At 46.1% G+C, this 20287-nt stretch overlaps 2 protein-coding genes across 2 annotated transcripts; one reads left to right on the forward strand and one right to left on the reverse strand.

Moving 5' to 3' along the window:
- The first annotated feature begins 281 nt into the window (after nucleotides 1-281).
- LOC119382115 (uncharacterized) lies at nucleotides 282-1746 on the forward strand. The gene is made up of 4 exons (XM_037649846.2): nucleotides 282-755; nucleotides 1263-1385; nucleotides 1462-1522; nucleotides 1644-1746. Exons 1-4 carry the CDS (start codon nucleotides 545-547, stop codon nucleotides 1738-1740), a joined length of 492 nt encoding a protein of 163 aa, XP_037505774.1. The 5' UTR covers nucleotides 282-544; the 3' UTR covers nucleotides 1741-1746.
- LOC119383943 (putative nuclease HARBI1) lies at nucleotides 1368-6980 on the reverse strand. Its single transcript, XM_037652222.2, has 4 exons — nucleotides 6215-6980; nucleotides 5396-5531; nucleotides 4451-4941; nucleotides 1368-2678 (listed from the first exon to the last, which is right to left on the reverse strand). The coding sequence occupies exons 1-4, from the start codon at nucleotides 6764-6766 to the stop codon at nucleotides 2652-2654; spliced, it is 1206 nt and encodes a 401-aa protein (XP_037508150.1). The 5' UTR covers nucleotides 6767-6980; the 3' UTR covers nucleotides 1368-2651.
- Nucleotides 6981-20287: the final 13307 nt, after the last annotated feature.

Consider the following 20287-nt stretch of genomic DNA (forward strand, 5'->3'; position numbering starts at 1 on the left):
CGAAAACCACCGAGAGAAAGAGGACAGCCAATCGTCAAGCGGCGAGCTTTCCGGAAGTAGACGCGCATCGTTTGGGGGACCGTATACTTGAAAACGAAGTGTTTCTCGTCTTCTAATAAATGCGATTGTTATACTAAAAGGTATTGTTTTTCCTTCTCAAGCTCAAACACTCTCTGAAATTGCAATAAATTTGAGTACTGACATTTATTAATGTTAGTTTTCCGGATGCTGTCGCTAGGTGGTGTCGTGAACCAAAAAACAAAGAGAAAACTAGCGGGTAGCGCAGTTTTCAAAATGTCGTCGCGCAGGCGAAACGTGTGTGGTCCGTCCGGTCCGCGGGTGTCCGACCGCCAACGCGAGCTCCTGCTGGCGTTTATGGAAGAGCACCCCCAGGTCGCGACGCCCTCGTTCCCCTTGGACTCCTCCTTCACCCGCGAAGTCCGGGACGACCTCTGGAAGCAGCTGAAAACGCTGCTCAACGAGGCCGGCCCGGCGGTAAGGTCTGTCGCTCAGTGGCAGGCCTTCTGGCGTAAGGAGAAGTTTAATGCGGAACAAGAACTCATCCGCCTGCGCGAACAGCAGAGGTGAGTGCAAGCACTGTTATATCTCAGTGGGTCATTTTACACTTCCTGTTTGTGCTTTACAGGGGCACCGGAGGCGGCCAGGTGACGGGCTACCGTGGTCGCATCCTCCAGCTGACCGGGACCTCACGGATCGACGGTGCGAGGGGCCCAGTCTTCGAGCGGTCGGAAGCGGTAATAAGCACTGCTTTGGAATGTCATTGTTACTTCTTTGCTGCGAACTAGTGTGCTCATTAGCTTCTAGAAATTACGCGCAGTTTTTTACTTTTTGAAAAAATTTCGAGTGGATCATTCGGCCTCTGCTGTGGTTGAGATACTAACATGTTGCGCCGTCCAGAACAGTGTGCGAGGCAGTTACATTCACGGTGATCACGAAAGAACAGTCACGAACTGTATTTTGAAGCTCATTAAAGGACTGTACGTGTTCCAAATCATTTCTCAGACCCTGCAGTCGACTGAGGGGCATGGCCAGTGGGTTCGCCTTCTCTTCTCCCCAAAGTTTCAGTGGCATAGTATGCCACTGTTGAAACAGCCGTTAAAGAAGCATCATTGTTATGCTAATTGCAGCATAAGTACATGTTAGCACAATACTCACGAATGTTTGTGCCTCTCGGTTGCTGCACTGTTGGCGTTACTGGAGACAAGATTGCAATGTAGCCTTTGTTTAATGTATGCTTACAGTTGGTTCCCCCAGAGCAGAGCCTGCAGGCTCGTGCGCTCTCTGGGGACTTCCGCCGCCCTCAGCCGTTGCCTGCACCGCCAAGGGTCTCGGTCGGGGACAGGCCGGGCACCAGCGGCTTGCAGGTGAACTTTCACACCTTGCACTTTATGTTTCTTATTGCACTCAATGTGTCACTAAAGAAACTTCTTACTATAACAGGCCTTCGTGAGCTCTGCTCCGGCTGCCGCTGGTGTGGCCGAGGAGGATGCGGCCCCAGCGTGTAAGTTTGATGTTTTCCTATTAACAGTATAAGTCGTTTAATAAGATAATCCATTTCAGAGCTTTAAAACACTTGTTCCATTGGTGTCTGCTGTGAAGTAAAGTAATGTTTTTGTTTTCAGTACCCCAGCGCCAACCGCGGAGGCGCCAGCCATCAGCCGTCCGCGCCGTGCTACCGGGTTTAATGGAGCAGCAGCAGCAGACCAACACGGTTCGTGAATACCAACTTCATTAACTGCAGATGATATTACAGGCTCATAGGTGATGCTCATGCGTGCAGGTGTATGTTAGTACTAAAGAAGGGTTGAAGGTAAGCTAATTGTTTACTGTCAGACTGAACAAGCAGGTATCCTGCTTTGTAGTTAAGGTGAAACAGTAAATTTACATGAAGAATGTGTAACGTCTCGAGATGGTTCCCTGTAGTGTCATATGCTTCTAAAGCATTATATATGAAAATGTGCTATTGCCTAAGGTTCTGTACAAAAAACGAACTTATGTAACTTATCATACACTAATGCACATTTTGCACCTGTGTCGCATCTGCTTGCTGCATGTTTTGCATACTGCAGCAAGTGAGGGTTCGGAAGGAGGTTGTGATTATGTTGGTCACCTCGTAAGGCCGAGCAACGGTTGTGTAGCCCTGAAAAGGGCTGTTTGGTTTCTTCTCGTGCAGAGGTGGTTGGAGGTGCGAGATGCGTTTGATGAGTTGAGCAAAAATGAATTCCGGCACCGTTTCGGTCTGTCCAAACGAAGTGCATTGGTTGTGCGGTGAACCGGCACCATTCATGGATGCCGTTGGGCCAGTGGATTTTCAACAAAGAGGAAATTGTTGTGCACACTGAGACTCTTCACAAACAGAAGCTTCCAGCGAAGAGTCCATAGTGAGAAATGCATGGATGATAATGGCAACACATTTCTTGGTTTCCAGCTCCTGGCACAGCTGCGCGATGTTGGCGATCGGCAGGCCGCGGCGCTGGAGCAGCTCGCTGAGAACACCAGGCGGCAGGGCGAGGCACTGCAGCAGCTCGCTGACGAGGCCAGGCGTCATCGAGCGGCCGCTGAACGTCAGGCTCGGAGTCTTGATGACGTCGCGGGCGAGCTGCAGGGCATCGGTGCCCTCGTCCGGGCCCTCACTGCGGCGCTCCAACGGCAGCCACCTGCGCCATAATTTGTCTTTTGCAGTGGTGTTTTTTTTTATCCTATGTATTCTTTTTCTTTCCCTGCATATCACAAGCTGTGATATGTAGGTTTGTTACTGCAGTGCCCTGTGTTTTTTTATGTATTTCTGTTCATTTCATACCACGAGCTGTGATATTTTGTCTTACGTATTCTTTTTTTTCTTTCCCTACATAACAAACCTACATACCACAAGCTGTGGTATGTAGGTTTGTTACTGCAGTGCCCTGTGTTTTTTTATGTATTATTTCTGTTCATTTCATACCACGAGCCGTGATATTTTGTCTTACGCATTCTTTTTTTTCTTTCCTTACATACCACAAGCTGTGGTATGTAGGATTGTTACTGCAGTGCCCTGTGTTTTTATTTTATATATTATTTCTGTTCATTTCATACCACAAGCTGTGGTATGTTGGTTTCTTTTTGAAGCACCCTGCAAATGTTCTCTGTAAATTTTCTTTTCCTGTATATGAGAAGCACGGATGTGCTGTTTTATTGTACATAGCACAGTGCAGTTGCAGTGGTGAATCGTGTCACGCCACGTCATTGTCTCTTCAATCTCATCATGTGAGGTTATACATTCAGCAGTTTTGTAGTAAATGAGCATAGCGCAATGAGATTGCATTTAGAATCATGTTTTTGCAATGTGATTTTTTAAATCTCAACATACGATGTAATGCAATAAGAAATTTTGTAATATATGCTCACAGTGTAGTGTATTTTTATATTTACAGTCTGCAGTAAGTGTTTTCTAGTCATTTTGATACATCCGGATTGCAGCTCGATTTTTTTGCACCTTTTTGCGAGCTTTATACATGCCATAAAATGGAAAAGCGATGCTGATATCCGCAAAGTTGGTGATATTAATATTGCCGAAGATGGGGAAAAAGCGTTACGTCTCCGCTGTGATCAACATCCCAAGAAGCATGCACTGTATGATTCTTAGGAACAAGACTGACAATAGGGCCAAGGCAGACTAGATGCTTTCAGCGCCTGACGAGTACACACAGCTGTCATTTACATCCACACCATGTCCTCATGTGTACAACCCACCCTTGCATATAACAGTGCATCGCTGACTCTAAACCATGCAAAATGCAAAACAAAAAAGATCCCTACGCAGTGCCGTGACGGCGTCTTTCTAATATTATTGCAAAGCAGTTCCGTGAAGCCAACGTACCACTTAGGAGGCAATAAATTCTCCAACAGTTTTGTGTCGAATAGCTCAATATATCGAACCAGTTATAGTCTTTTAGTCAATTCGATATATGTGGGTTCAACTGTACTTTGTTTTCATGTACTGCAATGACTTTTGTGTTGCAAAGTGCACGTGTTGATGCAAAGTAGCTTTATTTTGCCTTATATGTGCATTGCTTGTTATATGTCTTGTGAATGTTTACTTCATGTGTAAAAGCACAATCCTTGTTTCAGTAAAACTAGCCCCTGTTGCTGCGCTGGTTGAGGCTGCCTTTTCAGGTTACCACTTTCGCTGTGAATGGCATCATGTGCCATTTACAGTTGAGCTCTCACTTGTGCTTACTGTGAAGCACCATATTGTGACAAGCTGGTCAAAGTATTTCATTCAGATGGCATTGCTTGGCAAAGGGGTCATTCATTGTAAAGACAACCCTGCTTCATTAAAAATGTTGCAGCAAGTTGTCAATGTTGTTTCATTAAAAGAGTGCATTAAAATAAAGCGAGCTTTCCTTCAACATGCCAGTGACTAACATAAGGAACAAAGAGAAACACGCACCACGCAACGCTGCCGAGGTCGTTGCAGGCGGCTGCGTACCCTACGCAGGTGCGCAGCATGTGGGGTCCGCGGTCCACGGAACAGGTTGACCACGCGGCTGCGCTGCTGCTGGCCCTTGAGATGCAACAGCCGTGGTGCTGGACCTTGTTCTTGTGGCGGCGATGGCTCATCAGCTGCTGGTGGCACCTCAGAGTCGTCATCGTCGTCTGTGTCGTCATCGTCCCCTTCAGGAGCAGGCTCACGTGCCGCCATTGCAATGTTGTGAAGAGCTGCGCAAGCAGCAATGATGGTGGCTGCTTTGTCGGGGTTGTAGAGCAGAGTCCGGTAACGCTGCAAGCAGCGGAACCTGCTCTTTAGGACCCCGATGCACCTCTCCACAACATTGCGCATGGTGGTGTGGGCCTTGTTGTACTCGCTCTCAGGGGTGCCACTAGCTGGACGTCCGAGCACTGGCGTCATGAGCCACGGTTCCAAAGGATAGCCAGAGTCTCCTGCACAAGGGCAGCATGACAGCTGTAGTTATAGTGTCACGTGGCAGTGATACTGACGAAGGCAGCAGTCAGTGTGTTCAAGACTAAACTTTTTTTATTTGGATGAATTTGTGCCCAAAAATGAAAATACAATGTGAAAGCAACATGAGCAACTGTGAGCCGTCAAGTAATCTGAACATCAGCAGAATGCGTCTTTAATAAAGCAGTTATAGAACCTTCCAGCGTTATCGCTGGTGCTTGCATAAGCTCTCGAAACTTGACTGTTTGCGTTCTGCGTGTGATCACAACAGATTGATCGAAAAAAAAAAAGATCACGAAGAAGCTTTCCACACATTGAGGCACTCTGCACCAAGCATTAACAATTGGTGTGGCTGAAACATGAATACATCAATATAAGGCAATAAACGAACGTGGAAATATCGTCTTGATTGTGGCAAAGATTGCCAGCACCTACCAAGCAAGCATTCGCCAAGCCGCAGTTCAGCTCCCACGTGCCGCCGAAGAGAGCTCCTCCGCCACACCCACGAGTCATGGCACGACCCCGGGAAACATGGATTGATATCCAGAATCCAGAGGTCGGCATCACAGGTCTGCGGAATTTAATTGAGTCAAAATTGTAGTCACAAAAGACCTCGCAAAAGCTGTTATGTTAATATAACTACATATGCCTGCATTGTTACCTGCCATTCAAACATAGCTATGAACACATCGTCGACAAGATAGGACTTATACCATAAGCGCTAACACATTCACTTGGCTTGATCAAGACAGTGAGAAATGGTATATAGTCTGCATGCTTATTGTTTGGACCAACCCAGCTTCTGGCCACAGCAGGCTTTACCCCAAATTACTACTGTATGTTTAAGCAACTGTATCACAAACTACTTAGAGCATAAAAAGACTCGCGAGTGAAAAAGGGTGATGAAACAATACGTAGTTAATTAAAGCAACGCCCATCACACAATCAACAATGAGGACACACATTATGCATGGAGCGCTACTCTCAAGATATAGACATCGAGAATCATGGTTGAGGGTACATTTGGCGATCGATCAGCGATAATTTTATGCACTGTCGAGGCCACTGAAGCACAGCGAACTGCGCGTCGCAAGATTTCATCGCTTATACTAAGAGAGGTGCCCCGAGACGAACCCATTACCGTTCTGGATAGTCGATTCAAAATCCCGCTCCCAGAACACTGTCGCAAGTCTCAGTAAAGCGGAAAACTAAAAATGAAACGATTCGCTACGCTTACAATGCATGAATACTCACGATCATGGTGTTCAAGGCGTAGAAGCCCTTCCGCGACATGTAATTCGCCGTGTCGCCGGGGCTCAGGCCGTGGGGCTTCTGGATGGCGATGAGCGTGCCGTCGACGCACCCCAGCACACCGGGAATCCGCCCGAGCCGAGCGAACGACGCCTTTGTTCGCTCCTTCGCTTGTGATGTTTCGGGAAACGCCACCCACCGTTTTTGTCCGCCAACGACAGCGATGGCGTGTGCCACCTCGTGGACCGTGTCGCTGACGGACGGCTGCGACAGGCCGATGAACTCCTCACTGCCGACAGCTCGCTGGAAGCAGCCGGTCGCGAAAAATCTCAGCGCACACAACACCTTCCGCTTCGTTGAAATTCCACTGGCTCGTCGGCACCCGATGATGGGGTCCAGTTCGCCGCACAACCAACGTACCGTTCGTTTCGAGAAACGAAAACGACGCCGGAATTCACACTCGCTCAACTCTTCAAAAGCATTCCGCACCTCCAACACCTCTTCCTCTTCGTCGAGAATCGCCAACGCTGCGACAACACCCGCGGCGAGCGCCATTTTCTCGAAAACTACGCCGTTGCGGCAGCCGAAGCCGCCGTATCAATCCAATCTACGCCGTGAAAAGCCGCTTTTACGCGCCGGAGCGCGCGTGCGATCCCCGCGCGAACGGTCTCGCTCGGCGTTCCGTTGTAGCAGACGAAATTTTCATTATGACGCGGCATGACGTCACCAAAAAAGAAAACCTCAAACAAAAAAAAGAATTGGCACCACCCCCCGGCCTTGAGTGGCATCTCCCGCTTCAGCCAATCAGCGCGCTTGTTCTCTCCCAGGAGAACGAACAAGCGGAACGAACAGATCTCCGATCGCCCCCCAGGCTGTCGCAAGGGGCGCTGGTGTAGTAGTAGGTGCTCGCCACGCTTGCTTCGGCTCGTTCGTTCTCTGTGCAGTGCCGTCACCGTGTTCGGATGCCTCGCATTTGCTGTCGTCGTTTGTTTACCAACGTGTTCTGCGAACCATGCCGTCAAGTCGCGCCAGTACATGCTTCGTCCCTGGCTGTAAAGACGGGTACAGCTCGTGCTCGGAGGAGCTGTCGGTCTTTAAAGCCCCGAAGGATCTCTCGAGGTGAGAGCTATGGGCTCGAAATATTAAGTGGGCTGACAAAGAGCTGACAGAGGGACAGCGTTGTTTGCGAGCGGCACTTCGACGTGAGTTTTATCAACAGGACATAACGGCACATTACGAACGGTGTGGTTGTTGAGATACCTCGCGTTTGTCAGAAGACGCTGTGCCTACGGTGTTCCCGGACGCACCAAAGTACTTTACCACAAAAACAACGACAGGAGTGTCCAAAGGGAGGGCCAAAAACACTTGAAGTTGAGGAGGGTCAAGTAATTTGACCTCTTTACATGATAGGGAAGTATGTGAAAACAAATGTCTGCCATAGTATGTGATGACAAATGTGTGATAAATAAACCTGTTTTACCATTTCCCTTGTGTGTATTTAGTATGCATCTAAAGCCGTAAGTTAATAGAAATCGTTGGTCCTTGCATAGATAGAACTGTCGCTAAAACAATAAAATGTTCAGTATCAAAGAGCCTCCCACTGTAGCATTCCGATTTCCACTTCAAGTTTCTCAAGGAAACAGAACCGGAAGATATAAATGCTTGGAACATCTCACGCTGAAGGGAACCCCCTACAATTAAGAGGAAATGAAGGGGGGAGGAAGGGGTGCGGACTGAGAGAAAAAAGTGCACTGCACTGCAGCCAATATACTCTCTCTCTATGAACGATTGGAAACAGTTCACATTTCACCAAGGAAAAACATTCTTAAGTCAGTGTAGCTATGCAGCCGAGCAAGTGGCTTAGTTCAACTGAAGCAGACTTTGTATATATATATATAAGGTAAAAGCAGCGCAAAAAACATGAAAAGAAAAACGACACGGGACAGGCGCTGAACTATCCAGCGCCGGTCCTGTGTCGTTCTTCTCGTGTTCTTTTAGGGGCGAAGCTCCTTAAAGCGGCACCCGTACGTCCCCGTCGTAGCATTTCTCTATGGTCGTAGTGCGTAACCAGTCTTAACGCTAGTACCAGATCTTGACCTCCAATGTGGTGCCGGTGGGAGATTTCTCCTGTGCGTTGTTGAACAATAAAAAATTTGCAGCGTGCGCGTTAACTAAAAGCCGACTTCTCCTGTCTCTCATTCCCCATTAGCAGCCATTGGCATGTTCCAGTAGGAAACGTTAGTAGAAGTAGAAGTGTAAGTGTTAGCTAAAAGCCGACTTCTTCTGTCTCTCATTCCCCATTAGCAGCCATTGTTTACCTCCAAGGTAGTCCCTGGTGAGATTTCTATTGTGCGTGATTAAACAATAAAAATTCACAGCGTACATATAAAATTAAAGTGAGCTGCAAGTCGCCATGACTCTCATCGACCCTTTAGTATAAACCGGCCCGATCTCACGTCGTTGATGATGTAGTGGGCATGAAGCTGCGCGACGCCGCCGCCAAGATCCTGCTGTACGAGAGCTGCGCCCCACTCATCATCATTCACCCCGTGGATATGCTGTGGAATTTTTTCGCGCTGCTTTTACCATGAAAATCAACCAACTAGCCCAGTTTTTGCATGCTGTTGCAGATTAAACATGCCGAAGCAAAGCGATATTAAGAAACATTTAAATATGAGAACCTGGCGGCCCGTCAGTTCCGTCCGATTTAAAAGAATTCTTGGTTTTCTTTTTGCCCTCTTGCTTAACACCGCTCAGAACTTGCAACACATGCTTCTTGGCGAAACAAACACGTAGCGACGAGAGCTTTGCCCGATTCCCGCCGGTTGGTGCATCCAAAAGCGCAGCAACCAGGCATCCTTCGATGCCTTGACAGGCTTGTGATTTAAGTCAAAACGATACCGAATGTCGTGTAAAGTTTCTGCACGTTTTTCAAATACTACCAAAACAACCGTCTTCAAAGCGTCGTGCGTCGGCGGCCGGGAGACACCAGCGAGGCGAGCGAGCTGGACCATTTGTGTGGCGAAGCCGCCGACAAGGAATGCAGTACTTTTCCCGTTCTAGTGATTTTACGGCCGTCCCATTCGGCGCGTCGCCCAGCGGAAAAGCGTGATTTTGTCGCCTCCTGAAGGCGCCGCGAGATGGCGATGTTTCCCCAAGGCTCTATGGGCAGCTATGGAGAAAGAAAAATTACGCCATTTCCCGCTAAAGTGGACCATGAGGCGATGCGAAGCCGGAGCATTTGTACGATCGCGTTTCGTTGGCGTTCGTTGGGCATGCTACCGACCTCGCGTCGTGGAACGCGAAGAGGAACACTACGCGCGTCGTGTCTTGCCTCTAGCCTGGCCGTTAATTCTCACAGGGCGAGCGGGGAACGTGGTCGACAGGCGTGCAAGATGGGAGCAGCGTAGCAGAGGAGAGAGAGGGGGAGGGGACGCGCATGCGCTCATCGCGGCGCTGCGCAGGAGAGAATTTCGGCATGTCGAGCCCGCATTTCAGAGGAGCCAGCCGACACAGGGCGAGCGGGAACGCGGTCGACAGGCACGCGAGAGGGGAGCAGCGTAGCAGAGGAGAGAGAGGGGGAGGGGACGCGCATGCGCTCATCGCGGCGCTGCGCAGAAGAGAATTTCGGCATATCGAGCCCGCACTTCAGAGGAGTCAACCGAAGCAAGCTCTGGACTGAACGCGCGCAGCGACTACCACTTGAAGGAGAGGAGAGTAGAGGAGGAGAGTAGCGTATACGCCGCGAGAGCAGAAGCGAGAACGCAGGAGAAGCGCAAGCAAGTGCTGGTAGAGAAGTGCAGAGAGTAACGCGCAGCTGTTGGAGAGAAGGAAGGCGGAGAGTTGCGCATGCGTAGTGTGAGTGCGGACTACCATGCCGCGAGACATACCCCCTAGCAAGAGATGCCTTCGCATCTAAAAACCGGCTTTGAGTAATTACCGGAAGGGCAAAAATGAAATAAGGAGGGATGCATTTTACGATAATTCAAAGGGAAGCGCTTTATTGATTCAAGCCAGATCTGGTTGCCTTAGAACGCGTAGTTATAAAGCGAGATTCAGTAAAGAAGAACAACAATGCACATCCTGCGGGGAAGATAAGGAAATGGCAGAGCACGTTCTGATTGAATGTGGAGATATCCACCCAGGTGTACGTTTGGGCACGAGCCTGGATGAAGCCTTGGATTTTAGGGACAACAATGGAAAGCGGAGCACACCCGCGATTGAAATAAGTAAGAGACGGTTGGAGTATTGGTGGCAGCAAATTAGAGAGAAAGGACAAAAATATATATTGGGAAAAATGAGGACAGTCTGCCGTAAAGAGCAGAGAACTGGGCTGAGAATTTACGTTTTTTTTTCCTGTAGTAAGATAGATTTTATCGAAGTAGAGTCATTAAGCCAACAATTTAAAAAAAAACAGAAACAGGAAAAAGGTTTTTTTTTTTTTGTCGAGCCTGGTGGCACATTTGTCACCGCCCCGTTATAAAGGGGACGCTCATAGCATCCATCCATCCATTCGAGCGGCGCTCGTCGGGCTCGTCTGTCTGGCACAGCGTGCGATTTCGCCTCACATTTCTCCTCACTGGTACCCTCCCTCCTGCTCCTAGGATGCGTGCCGCATTCCACGGGCGCATTGAGTGGCCCTGCATGGCCCTGCTCTGACGAGGCTCTATTCACGGCATGGCGCCTCTGCTCGAGTTCTCCAAAAGGGAAACGCCATTGATAAAAACGAAAAATTTAATACGCCAGAACATAAGCAGTATTTGGCAATCGGACGCCTCGCATGCCGTCGACGAAAACGACGCTTCGCTTTCCGTCGGCTGGAGCCAGGCTTCGTACCCAGAAAGAGCTGCTGCCGCCACCGCGAGAGCACGGGGGATCACTGCAGACTCACTGAAATGCAATCCTGCTTCCATGTTGAGATCTTCGCTGCGAGGTTCAAAGTCTGCAACCATATCCATTGCGGCAATCACGAAAGCCGCGGCTTCACTGCACCGCGCCCAAGCAGCGGCCAATTGCACGCATGGTGACGTGTGATGGAGCTTTCTTATTCGCTGAGAGCAATCAGATTCGTGACGACATCGCTTCAGCACTGAGTATGGGGCGAGAGAAATTGAGCTTGAGATATTCGGTCTTCGCTTATGACCTTATCTCCACTAATAACTCACCTTTTCACACCCAACCTGCACGCGTTCTTCAATGCCCCTGCTCATTCCACCTAACTGCATATTTCTCGTTAGCGTACATTTAACGTTCCTAACTGACTGCGTATCGGACGCCCAAGCAGGAACGTTACACCAGAAAAAAGATCTATACGCTCATGTTTTACCCACTACCTCGGGGGAGAAGGCGGATCACGAACATCGACTTCATTGCCAGCTTCAGTGAGGCGGTAAGCTACAATGGCACTTCACTTTCTGCTAATAGAGCTCAAGATTTTGCGTTTGATGTTTCATGTAAACGGGTTACGGTGGCTACGTGAGATAGTAATAGCGTCATCTGGTCGATATAGACTCTGGATGAGGCACAAAACACACACAAAAGAAGGCTAATGTTTCAAATGGATAACGTTTCCACTTGAAGTAACTTTCCCCTGTCTCATATATGGGTCATTTATGAAGGCGATTTGGCGCCGCGATTCCAACAACATATATCTACCTCCAAAATGACCAAAATCTTGACGACGATTTTGAAATATAGAGTTTTGTTTCACGGTTATGTATCAACACATATTGATCGCAGCGGTTCCGTCAAGAAGACAATGCTTTAGACAAGTCATGCCTGTGTAGCTCATGACCACACTTATTATTAAAATACGAATAAAAAAAACATGAGATGAAGACAGTCACGTGCCGGCCGCTGTTCGCTAGCGAGAGGTCCGCGGGCCGCGTGTTTTGCGACCCCTGGTCTAGATTGCAGCCGACGGCGGATATGTGTGACCGGAGAGCGACAGCTCCTTTCTTGAAGGGACACTAAAGAGAAACAATGAATCGGTTTAGATTGATAAAGTGTACTTTCAGAACAATAATGTCGTTAATTTCATCACCATAGGTGTATTAATGAAGGAGAAAATAAAGTTCAAAGTTTCGTTTTTAAATTTTGCGCCATGAACTCCACGCGTGACGTCACGGATTTCAAAGTGTACTTATCGTATTTTGGCGCCATCGGGTCAAAATTTCCTCCAACTTGGTATGTTGACTCTATGGCCCCCTCAGAGGACAGTGTAGTTCACTTTGACCGTTTATGAACAACGTAGGCCCTAGTAGGCGCCGTGACTAGGCCCGTCACGGCGAATGGTGCGGAAACTTCAAGGTGGCGTCGCCACCCACGTTTTCTTTTTGCGCGATTTCTCGCTTACTAAGCGTCTTCTCGCAGCAAGCGTGGTGTTTTTGGTATTGTGAAAGAGTAGTTTACTATTACGAGAAAAATCGTTTTGCTCTTTAGTGTCCCTTTAATGCGCGTGCGCCATGTCAAATATAAAGAACGCGTTTCTCTTGGCAACCATTGTTCAGAATCAGAATGAGCAATGGCGCCGCAAAAGCCAATAATACATGCGACGACTGGGTTTGCCGGAACGAATTTTTGAATGCATCACAGCAGTGATAAAAAATTGTAGGCATAGTATGCAGATTTGATGTACGCAGTAAATAATTTTCAACAATACATTTCATGGTGATGTAGCCAAAAACGATAAGAACCGGTTACGTGCTTTTTTCGTCAATCTCTTTTGTGTGGCTCTATGTAATTTACGAACTTTTCGTGCTAAGCGAAGACGACAACAGGACAGCGGCAAGGTCCATTTCGTTCACATTTTTTCTAACATTGTCGACTTCTGGTGTGTCGCACGATGCGTGGATGTGCAAGACGGCTTTAGTCCACTGTAGTGAACAATCAGTCAAGAAACCGCTCATTCGCTTGCCCAGAACAGCCAGATGGCCTTTTCTTGCACATAATAATAATAATAATAATAATAATAATAATAATAATAATAATAATAATAATAATAATAATAATAATAATAATAATAATAATAATAATAATCTTGTCATCTTGAGTTGTACAAAACAAATAACAGGCCTGTCAAAGCCAGACGGTGGCTTGGAGGACTAGGCCCGACACATCGGCAAACGAGAGATGACATACATATTGAAGAGCTTCTCACGTAAAATAAACAGAAAGAAGACATGTAACTCATTTACGCTACATTGAAACACAATAACAAACAAGAATCAAATTAGCGGAAGCAATATTACCTAAACAGCAGAGATATGAAGATAAGGACTGAACGACTTTAAACAGATTATACCCGGCATGCAAGAAAATAGAACCAATAGTAATGCGATAAACAATGCAGCATTAAAGCGACTTTAGGCTGTTCCGTAGACTGCGTTTCATCGTTGCAGAAAAAACACTGTCGGGGAGGTCATTAAAAACAGTAGGGACATAGACCTTTCTAATAGCTTTGCCGTATCGTGTTTTAACAAATGGTACAGAAAAGCAGGAAGTTTTTCTTAATATACGAGGGGCAATGCATTCTTTTTGAACTGAGAGCCCCATAAATGCCGTAATGCAACAGTTTGATTAAAGGACGCTTTGAAAGACGGCAGGCGAAGTAGAGAAAATAAATTTGCATTGTCTGTTGAGGAACGATTGTATACAATGGATTTCAACATGCATTTAAAATATTGCCAACCCGGCATTGTCATCGCGAAGAACAGAAAGCAAATAATGTGATGCCATATCGCAGGACACTGTAGGCAAGAGCAAGCATGATGGTCACTTTAATATTGGTGGGTGCAATTGATCTGATATTGAAAAGTAACCATGAGATTTTTCGTAGTCTGCCACAAATGTAAGCCAAATGATCATTCCAGGACAGGTCGCTATCGAAGAACACACCAAGAATTTTTATAGAATTTACATATTCAATGGGAGTACACTTACAGGAGGCGCAATCACGGGCATGAAGAAGTGGGGGCGCATTTACCGCTATTGTTTTCAACGGATTTTTAAAGCAAATTATTTTCGTTTTTGTCTGATTAATCACTAATTCGTAAACCATGGCGCAGCCTCATAAACACTGGCTTGTAGTAGTGACATCGCTTTATGGGAACATACATAATAATAATAATAATAATAATAATAATAATAATAATAATAATAATAATAATAATAATAATAATAATTTATTGTACACATCCATAAAAAGTACAAAGAAACGGGCCTGTCGAAGTCTCCGAAGACTTGTGTGACTAGGCCCGGCAGAGCCGGTTACAGCGATGTGGTTACAACGTCACAAAATGACTTCTTGTGTTTCTGTTTTTGCAACGAACAGACGTATAATAGACACCAGTGCTTGTTTACTGGCAGTAAATAAAAATAGAACAAAGAGGGGACCAAGAGCATATATTACATAGAAAATAGACCATACCCGATGTAATTTCACAGCTCAGAGAATAATTTCTTCAACTGCTTTTTTGAAGTAGCCGAAAAAAACTCTTGCGGTAGTTCATTGAAGATTTTAGGGATATATACACCTCTGCACGCTTCTCCATATCTGGTAGAAGACCTCGGTACAATAAAACGCTTTTTTTTCTCTCAGCGGTCGACGCGCAACATACGGCACTTTGAAATCATAACACCAGTTGTATCTCAAAATAACCGTTCTGGTAAACAAATCCTGGAGCATATACAAAATCCTAGTAAGGCGATGATTGGGGCAAGTTGGTCCATGTCGAAGTCTTGATTATGCGCTATTTTATGAAAACACTCCCGACGAAGGAGACGTAGAGACGAACAGAAGTAGACGAGACAAAGCGCAACTTTCAACTGATTTATTTCGTGCGTTGTTCAAATATATATCGAGTACAAGGCACACGTCAGAGTGATAAAACACATACCCTCGCCTACACGTCATCCACCCTTCGCGTTTTCACTACAAGATTTACTACTGCAGAAGATAAATGTTAAGACGGCATGCTCACGCAGTTTTGTTCACCCAGAGAAGCCATGATGGCTGCTTCAGAAACCAATATCCCTTTTTCATCTTTCACGTGTTTTAAAATTTTTGTTTCTTCAAATTCAGGTACGCACGAGCATCGATTACAATGTGTTGCTAGATTCCCTGGGTGGGTGACTTGGTCGCAATTGTACCGATGCTCTCTAAGTCTTGTGTTAATGCATCTCTAGGTTTGTCCTATATAAGTAAATATTGTAGTGAAAACGCGAAGGGTGGATGATGTGTAGGCGAGGGTATGTGTTTTATCACTCTGACGTGTGCCTTGTACTCGATATATATTTGAACAACGCACGAAATAAATCAGTTGAAAGTTGCGCTTTGTCTCGTCTACTTCTGTTCGTCTCTACGTCTTCTTCGTCGGTAGTGTTTTCATAAAATAGCGCATAATCAAGACTTCGACAAAATCCTAAATCACAAAAAATAGTATTGGCATGTAACTTACTGCCGTAAGCAACACTTTTTAGAATATTACGAAGTAAACTGTCTGTACGTGTTTTCCAGCGCTCTGAACAAAATGCGAAAATTGTAATATCATATATCAGAACACTATATGCCAGCGCATGAACTATCATTTTCTTCAATGGCAGAGACACCAAGCTCTTTATGTTAAAAAGCAGACATGCAACACTTCTCAATTTGGAACATGTAAATGCCATGTGATGCTGCCAAGACATGCCACTGTGAAAAATGACACCCAAGTATCTGAATGTCTCAACATTTTCCACTGCGGTACATTTGCATGGGTTGCAGTGTTGGGTATGAAGAAAAATTGGCATATCTATTTTATGTATTTTTAAAGGGCTTCGAAAGCAGACGAGTTTGGTTCCTTTTTTCATTACCAATTAAGCAGTTTTCTTCAAACCATAGCATTGCCTTTTGAATTGCACTCTGACGAGCTTGAATAGCTACCTCATACCGTATGTGACGTGTTAATAGCACTGTATCATCTGCATACTGATACACATTCGCTTTACAAATTCCTGAAGGAAAGTCATTCATAAATAAATTGAATAACAACGGTGACAACACCGATCCTTGTGGCACACCGGCGGTAACATATTTTCTATTGCTAATTACTTCTTTACTTCCCTTGACCACCTGTGACCTGTCTTGCAGATAATTATGGAGCACATCATAAAAAGATCCTCTGAAGCCCAAACGAAACAGCTTTTCTAATAAAATTTTCGAACAGTTTCGAACGCTTTTGCCAAGTCGAAGAACAAAGCACAGCAAAAGAGGTTTTCGTCTAGAGACAAATATATATCATCGCTGAACTCTTCTAATAATGCTATAGTATTGCGATTTGCAGTGAATCCAAATTTCCGGGGTGTTCGTACCGAAAATTTCTGTAGGAAGGACCTCATACGTTCAAGAAGAAATTTTTCTAGTATCTGGGAGTGTATAGGCAATATAGAAATTGGTCTGTAATTTTCTGTCATCTTTTTTTCCTGCTTTAAACAACGGCTTAACACTTGCCGTTTTTAATTTCTCGGGAATAGAAGCACTGGCTAAAATTCCATTCAACATAAAAATAAGTATTTCCGCCAATGCTTCAAAGTTCCTCCGTAGCGTGGCAATAGCTAACCCATCGATTCCTGGTTGCTTATGCGGACGAAAACTAAAAATTATTCTCCTAAGATGTTCCTTCAACAGCACGTGCAAATAAGCAGAGCTCGGAACAGATTGTGCAAGTGCGTTTATGAGCATGCGCATTCTTAGAAAAACGTGTAAAGAAGTGAATGAACTTATCCACCACTATATCTTTTTTCTCGGAAAGCGATTCAAATAAATCAGTGGGCGTGATCTTTTTGCCTCGGATATTATTTATCAATGCCCACGTCTTTTGCTGATTTTCTGTAGGCTTGGTTGAATCGTTCTAATAAATACCGCTTTTTTCGCTGACCTAAAAAGAGCGACGACTCTATTCCTCGTAATCGTGTATTGTTTTTAAAGCGTGATTTTTCGGTGCTCGTCTGCTTCGTTTCCATAGGCAATCTCTGTAAGAAACAGCTCTCATTATATCCGCCGTAAACTAAGAGTAATTCTTTCTATATTTTTTGGTTATGACAAAAGTACTTGAACGCTCAAACTTTCGTAGCTGCTCACAAAAACAGTTGTAAACTGTGGAATAAATCGATCCCACAGTTAGCTGCGCCCAGTCAAATTGCGCAATCAATTGATCGAATAATTTGCTATTAAAGATCTGTATTTCCTGATGATTACTAATATTTTTTGCTTATAATAATAATAATCGTAATATATTAATATTCACATCATTACCATCATGAGCGCGCGGAAATATATTTGCCATGGGCGCCGTCCTATCTAGTTATGCCACTGCTCTTGCTTGTCCAGCCCGTAAACTAAAGAGATTACTACCAGGGGCGTAGCCAAGAGGGGGGGGGGTTCAAACCCCACCGAAAATTTTCAGTTTTGCTTGCGTATATATACACGCAGACATACAAACGCACGCACGAACATACATAAGGTATGGTTGAACCCCCCCCCCCCCCCCCGAAAAAAATTTCTGGCTACGCCCCTGGTTACTACGTTCACCTCAATTCCGTACATATTGTCAAAAACCTTATGTATTGCAGGCTGTTTAGCACAGCTCAACCCAGAACACTGTATTAAGGTCGCCTCATATCTTCCTTCTTCCTATGTTGAAGTGAGTCTTCATATGTTGAAACTGCCTCCGGTCGTAACATACGAGCATACAGTTAAACATTCGTCTCGCGCTGGGGCAAATGAGTTTCGTTGCCGCTAATAACGAGTCAGTAGCCACTGATTAAGAGCAAGAAAGAGAGGTTTACAAATTTTCTGTCACCATGCACTTCTTTAAGAAGTTCAGTGGAAAAGGAGGAATACTTAGCCCCCCGATATTCACATTCAGGCTCATAATATTTCTCCTATCCACAGGACTGTCGTGTTTATTTCGATGAGTGGTAAATACGTTTATTGACGTTTCGTGACGATACTAAACGTTTTCTCCAAGGCACTGGTGAAGGTGGACGTGGGCGATGTCCGGGAAAGCTTACGTCCTCCCACGGTTTCAGTGCCTGCAAAAACACTGCGCTTTTAGATCATGTACACTGCAAAACAGCATCTGTCGAACAATGCCCACATACTTATTGGATTAAGTTTTGATTCTGCGTTACGTTCGTTTCTTTTTAGTCGAACGAGGGTTCACTTTCCCTGTTTATATGCGGTCAATGTGAATATAGGTATGGCCTAGCATGTATCAACACCAACCTATCCTATGTCCACTGCGGGAGGAAGGCCTCTCGCAATGATAACCAATCCCCACTGTCATGCGCGAGCTGCTTCCGTTTCACGCCTCCAAATTTCTCACTTTCCTCACTACACGCAACTCTTTGCGCCTTTGTCCAGGCTTCCCATCTCTTCGTATGCATTCCGACGCTCTACACCATCGGTTATACGTCTCTGTCGTGGCGTGACCTGCTCAGGTTCATTTTTAAAGACGATAGTCTTTCTTGGGATACTTAAACGCAGAAAGTTTGGTCTGTCTTCCTGCCTGCCTGTCTGTCACACGATTCAGCCACCCGGCCAAAGTTTAAGCACTTGCTGAACGCCCAGCCATCTTGAACTTGTAGCTGCGTTTGTGAACACTGTCGATCAAAAAGCAAAGATTACGCATATCTGAGGCGCAACATGAATACGTAAGTATTAGGTGGTGTGCTCCTTTACTAGAAAATACATAGATACGTAATTCTAAAGAACCTAGCGTTTCCTAGGCTGCACTGAAGATGCGACGCTATGCATGAAAAAGCCCTCTGCCGACGATACGGTGCTGCCACCTGGCAGTGGCCTTGGAAACAGCATCACGGGTGGCCGCGGATGACACCAGGACTCATGAAGTACGGCCGGCAGAAGACTATCGTCTTTCGACGAGATTTGCAGCGAAGCACGCAGATACGCGGCCATTTTTTTCCTCTTAATAGCTGCTAGGATATCGGCCAACCCTTCTTTGCTCTCCGATCCATTCTGCTCTCTACCTATCTCTTGGAGTTACGCCTCGCACGCTGGGTGGTACTTAGTTCGTTCTCGAGTTTCCTTGTTATTTTTCAGTGCTCTACCCCATATGTTGGAACTGGCAAAATGCAATAGTTTTACACTTTCCACTTTAGTGACAGTGTTAAGTTACCGGTCGGGAGCTGAGATGTCTCCCGTACGCGCACCATTACACCCATATTCGTCGGTAGACCTCCTTTAGATGGGTCGGCTCCCATGTTAATATTGCTGCATTCGACCCCCGACCTGAAAACCCTCTGCTGACCCTCACTACGGATCAGAATCTGCTTGCTGTGGAAGTGGATGGCCTGCCTGTTACTGCCCTCATTGATACCGGCGCACATATTTCTATTATGAGCTCTGATCTCCGTGCACGATTAAATAAGGTCCTTACGCCGCCCGAGTCCCTATTTGTACGTGTCGCTAGTGGGGGAACTCCGGCTGTACTCGGAATCTGCACGGCACGTGTGAGGTTCTCCGACCGCCAGACGTCCGTTCTGTTTCATGTTCTCGCTCATTGTCCTCATGATGTCATCCTCGGACTCGATTTCTTGTCTGACCACTCTGCTGTCATTGACTGCTCGGCCGGTGTTGTACAGTTGCTATTCTAGGGCATCTCGTCGACTCATCTGGCATCCGACCCGATCCCGACAAAGTTCGCGCTGTCCTCGATTTTCCCGTACCAACTTGTGCCAAAGACGTTCGAAGTTTTGTGGGCCTATGCTCATATTTCCGACGATTCGTCAGAAACTTCGCAGATATTGCGCGCCCCCTCACTGACCTTCTCAAGAAGGATGTGCCATTTTGGTGGGGTCCTGACCAAGCCAGTGCTTTTTCCCGCCTCATTACGCTGCTCACCACACCGCCGATCCTCGCCCACTTCGACGCGTCCGCTCCAACCGAGGTCCGCACCGACGCTAGTGGTTACGGCATTGGCGCTGTGTTAGCCCAGCGTCAATCCGGTCATGATAGAGTTCTTGCGTATGCCAGCCGGCTCCTTTCTCCTGCCGAACGCAATTACTCTATTA

This window comes from Rhipicephalus sanguineus, chromosome 2, assembly GCF_013339695.2.
Source record: "Rhipicephalus sanguineus isolate Rsan-2018 chromosome 2, BIME_Rsan_1.4, whole genome shotgun sequence".
Taxonomy (NCBI): domain Eukaryota; kingdom Metazoa; phylum Arthropoda; class Arachnida; order Ixodida; family Ixodidae; genus Rhipicephalus; species Rhipicephalus sanguineus.

Bases quoted from the DNA above. Each gene is read 5' to 3' on its own strand.
- LOC119382115 (XM_037649846.2), top strand. From the start codon at position 545: ATGCGGAACAAGAACTCATCCGCCTGCGCGAACAGCAGAGGTGAGTGC. The intron at 756-1,262 runs GTAATAAGCACT...GTATGCTTACAG, and splicing joins TCTTCGAGCGGTCGGAAGCG to TTGGTTCCCCCAGAGCAGAG. The intron at 1,523-1,643 runs GTAAGTTTGATG...TTTTGTTTTCAG, and splicing joins GGAGGATGCGGCCCCAGCGT to TACCCCAGCGCCAACCGCGG.
- LOC119383943 (XM_037652222.2), bottom strand. From the start codon at position 6,766: ATGGCGCTCGCCGCGGGTGTTGTCGCAGCGTTGGCGATTCTCGACGAA. The intron at 5,532-6,214 runs GTGAGTATTCAT...TAAATTCCGCAG, and splicing joins ACGCCTTGAACACCATGATC to ACCTGTGATGCCGACCTCTG. The intron at 2,679-4,450 runs GTGCGTGTTTCT...ATTATGGCGCAG, and splicing joins GACCTCGGCAGCGTTGCGTG to GTGGCTGCCGTTGGAGCGCC.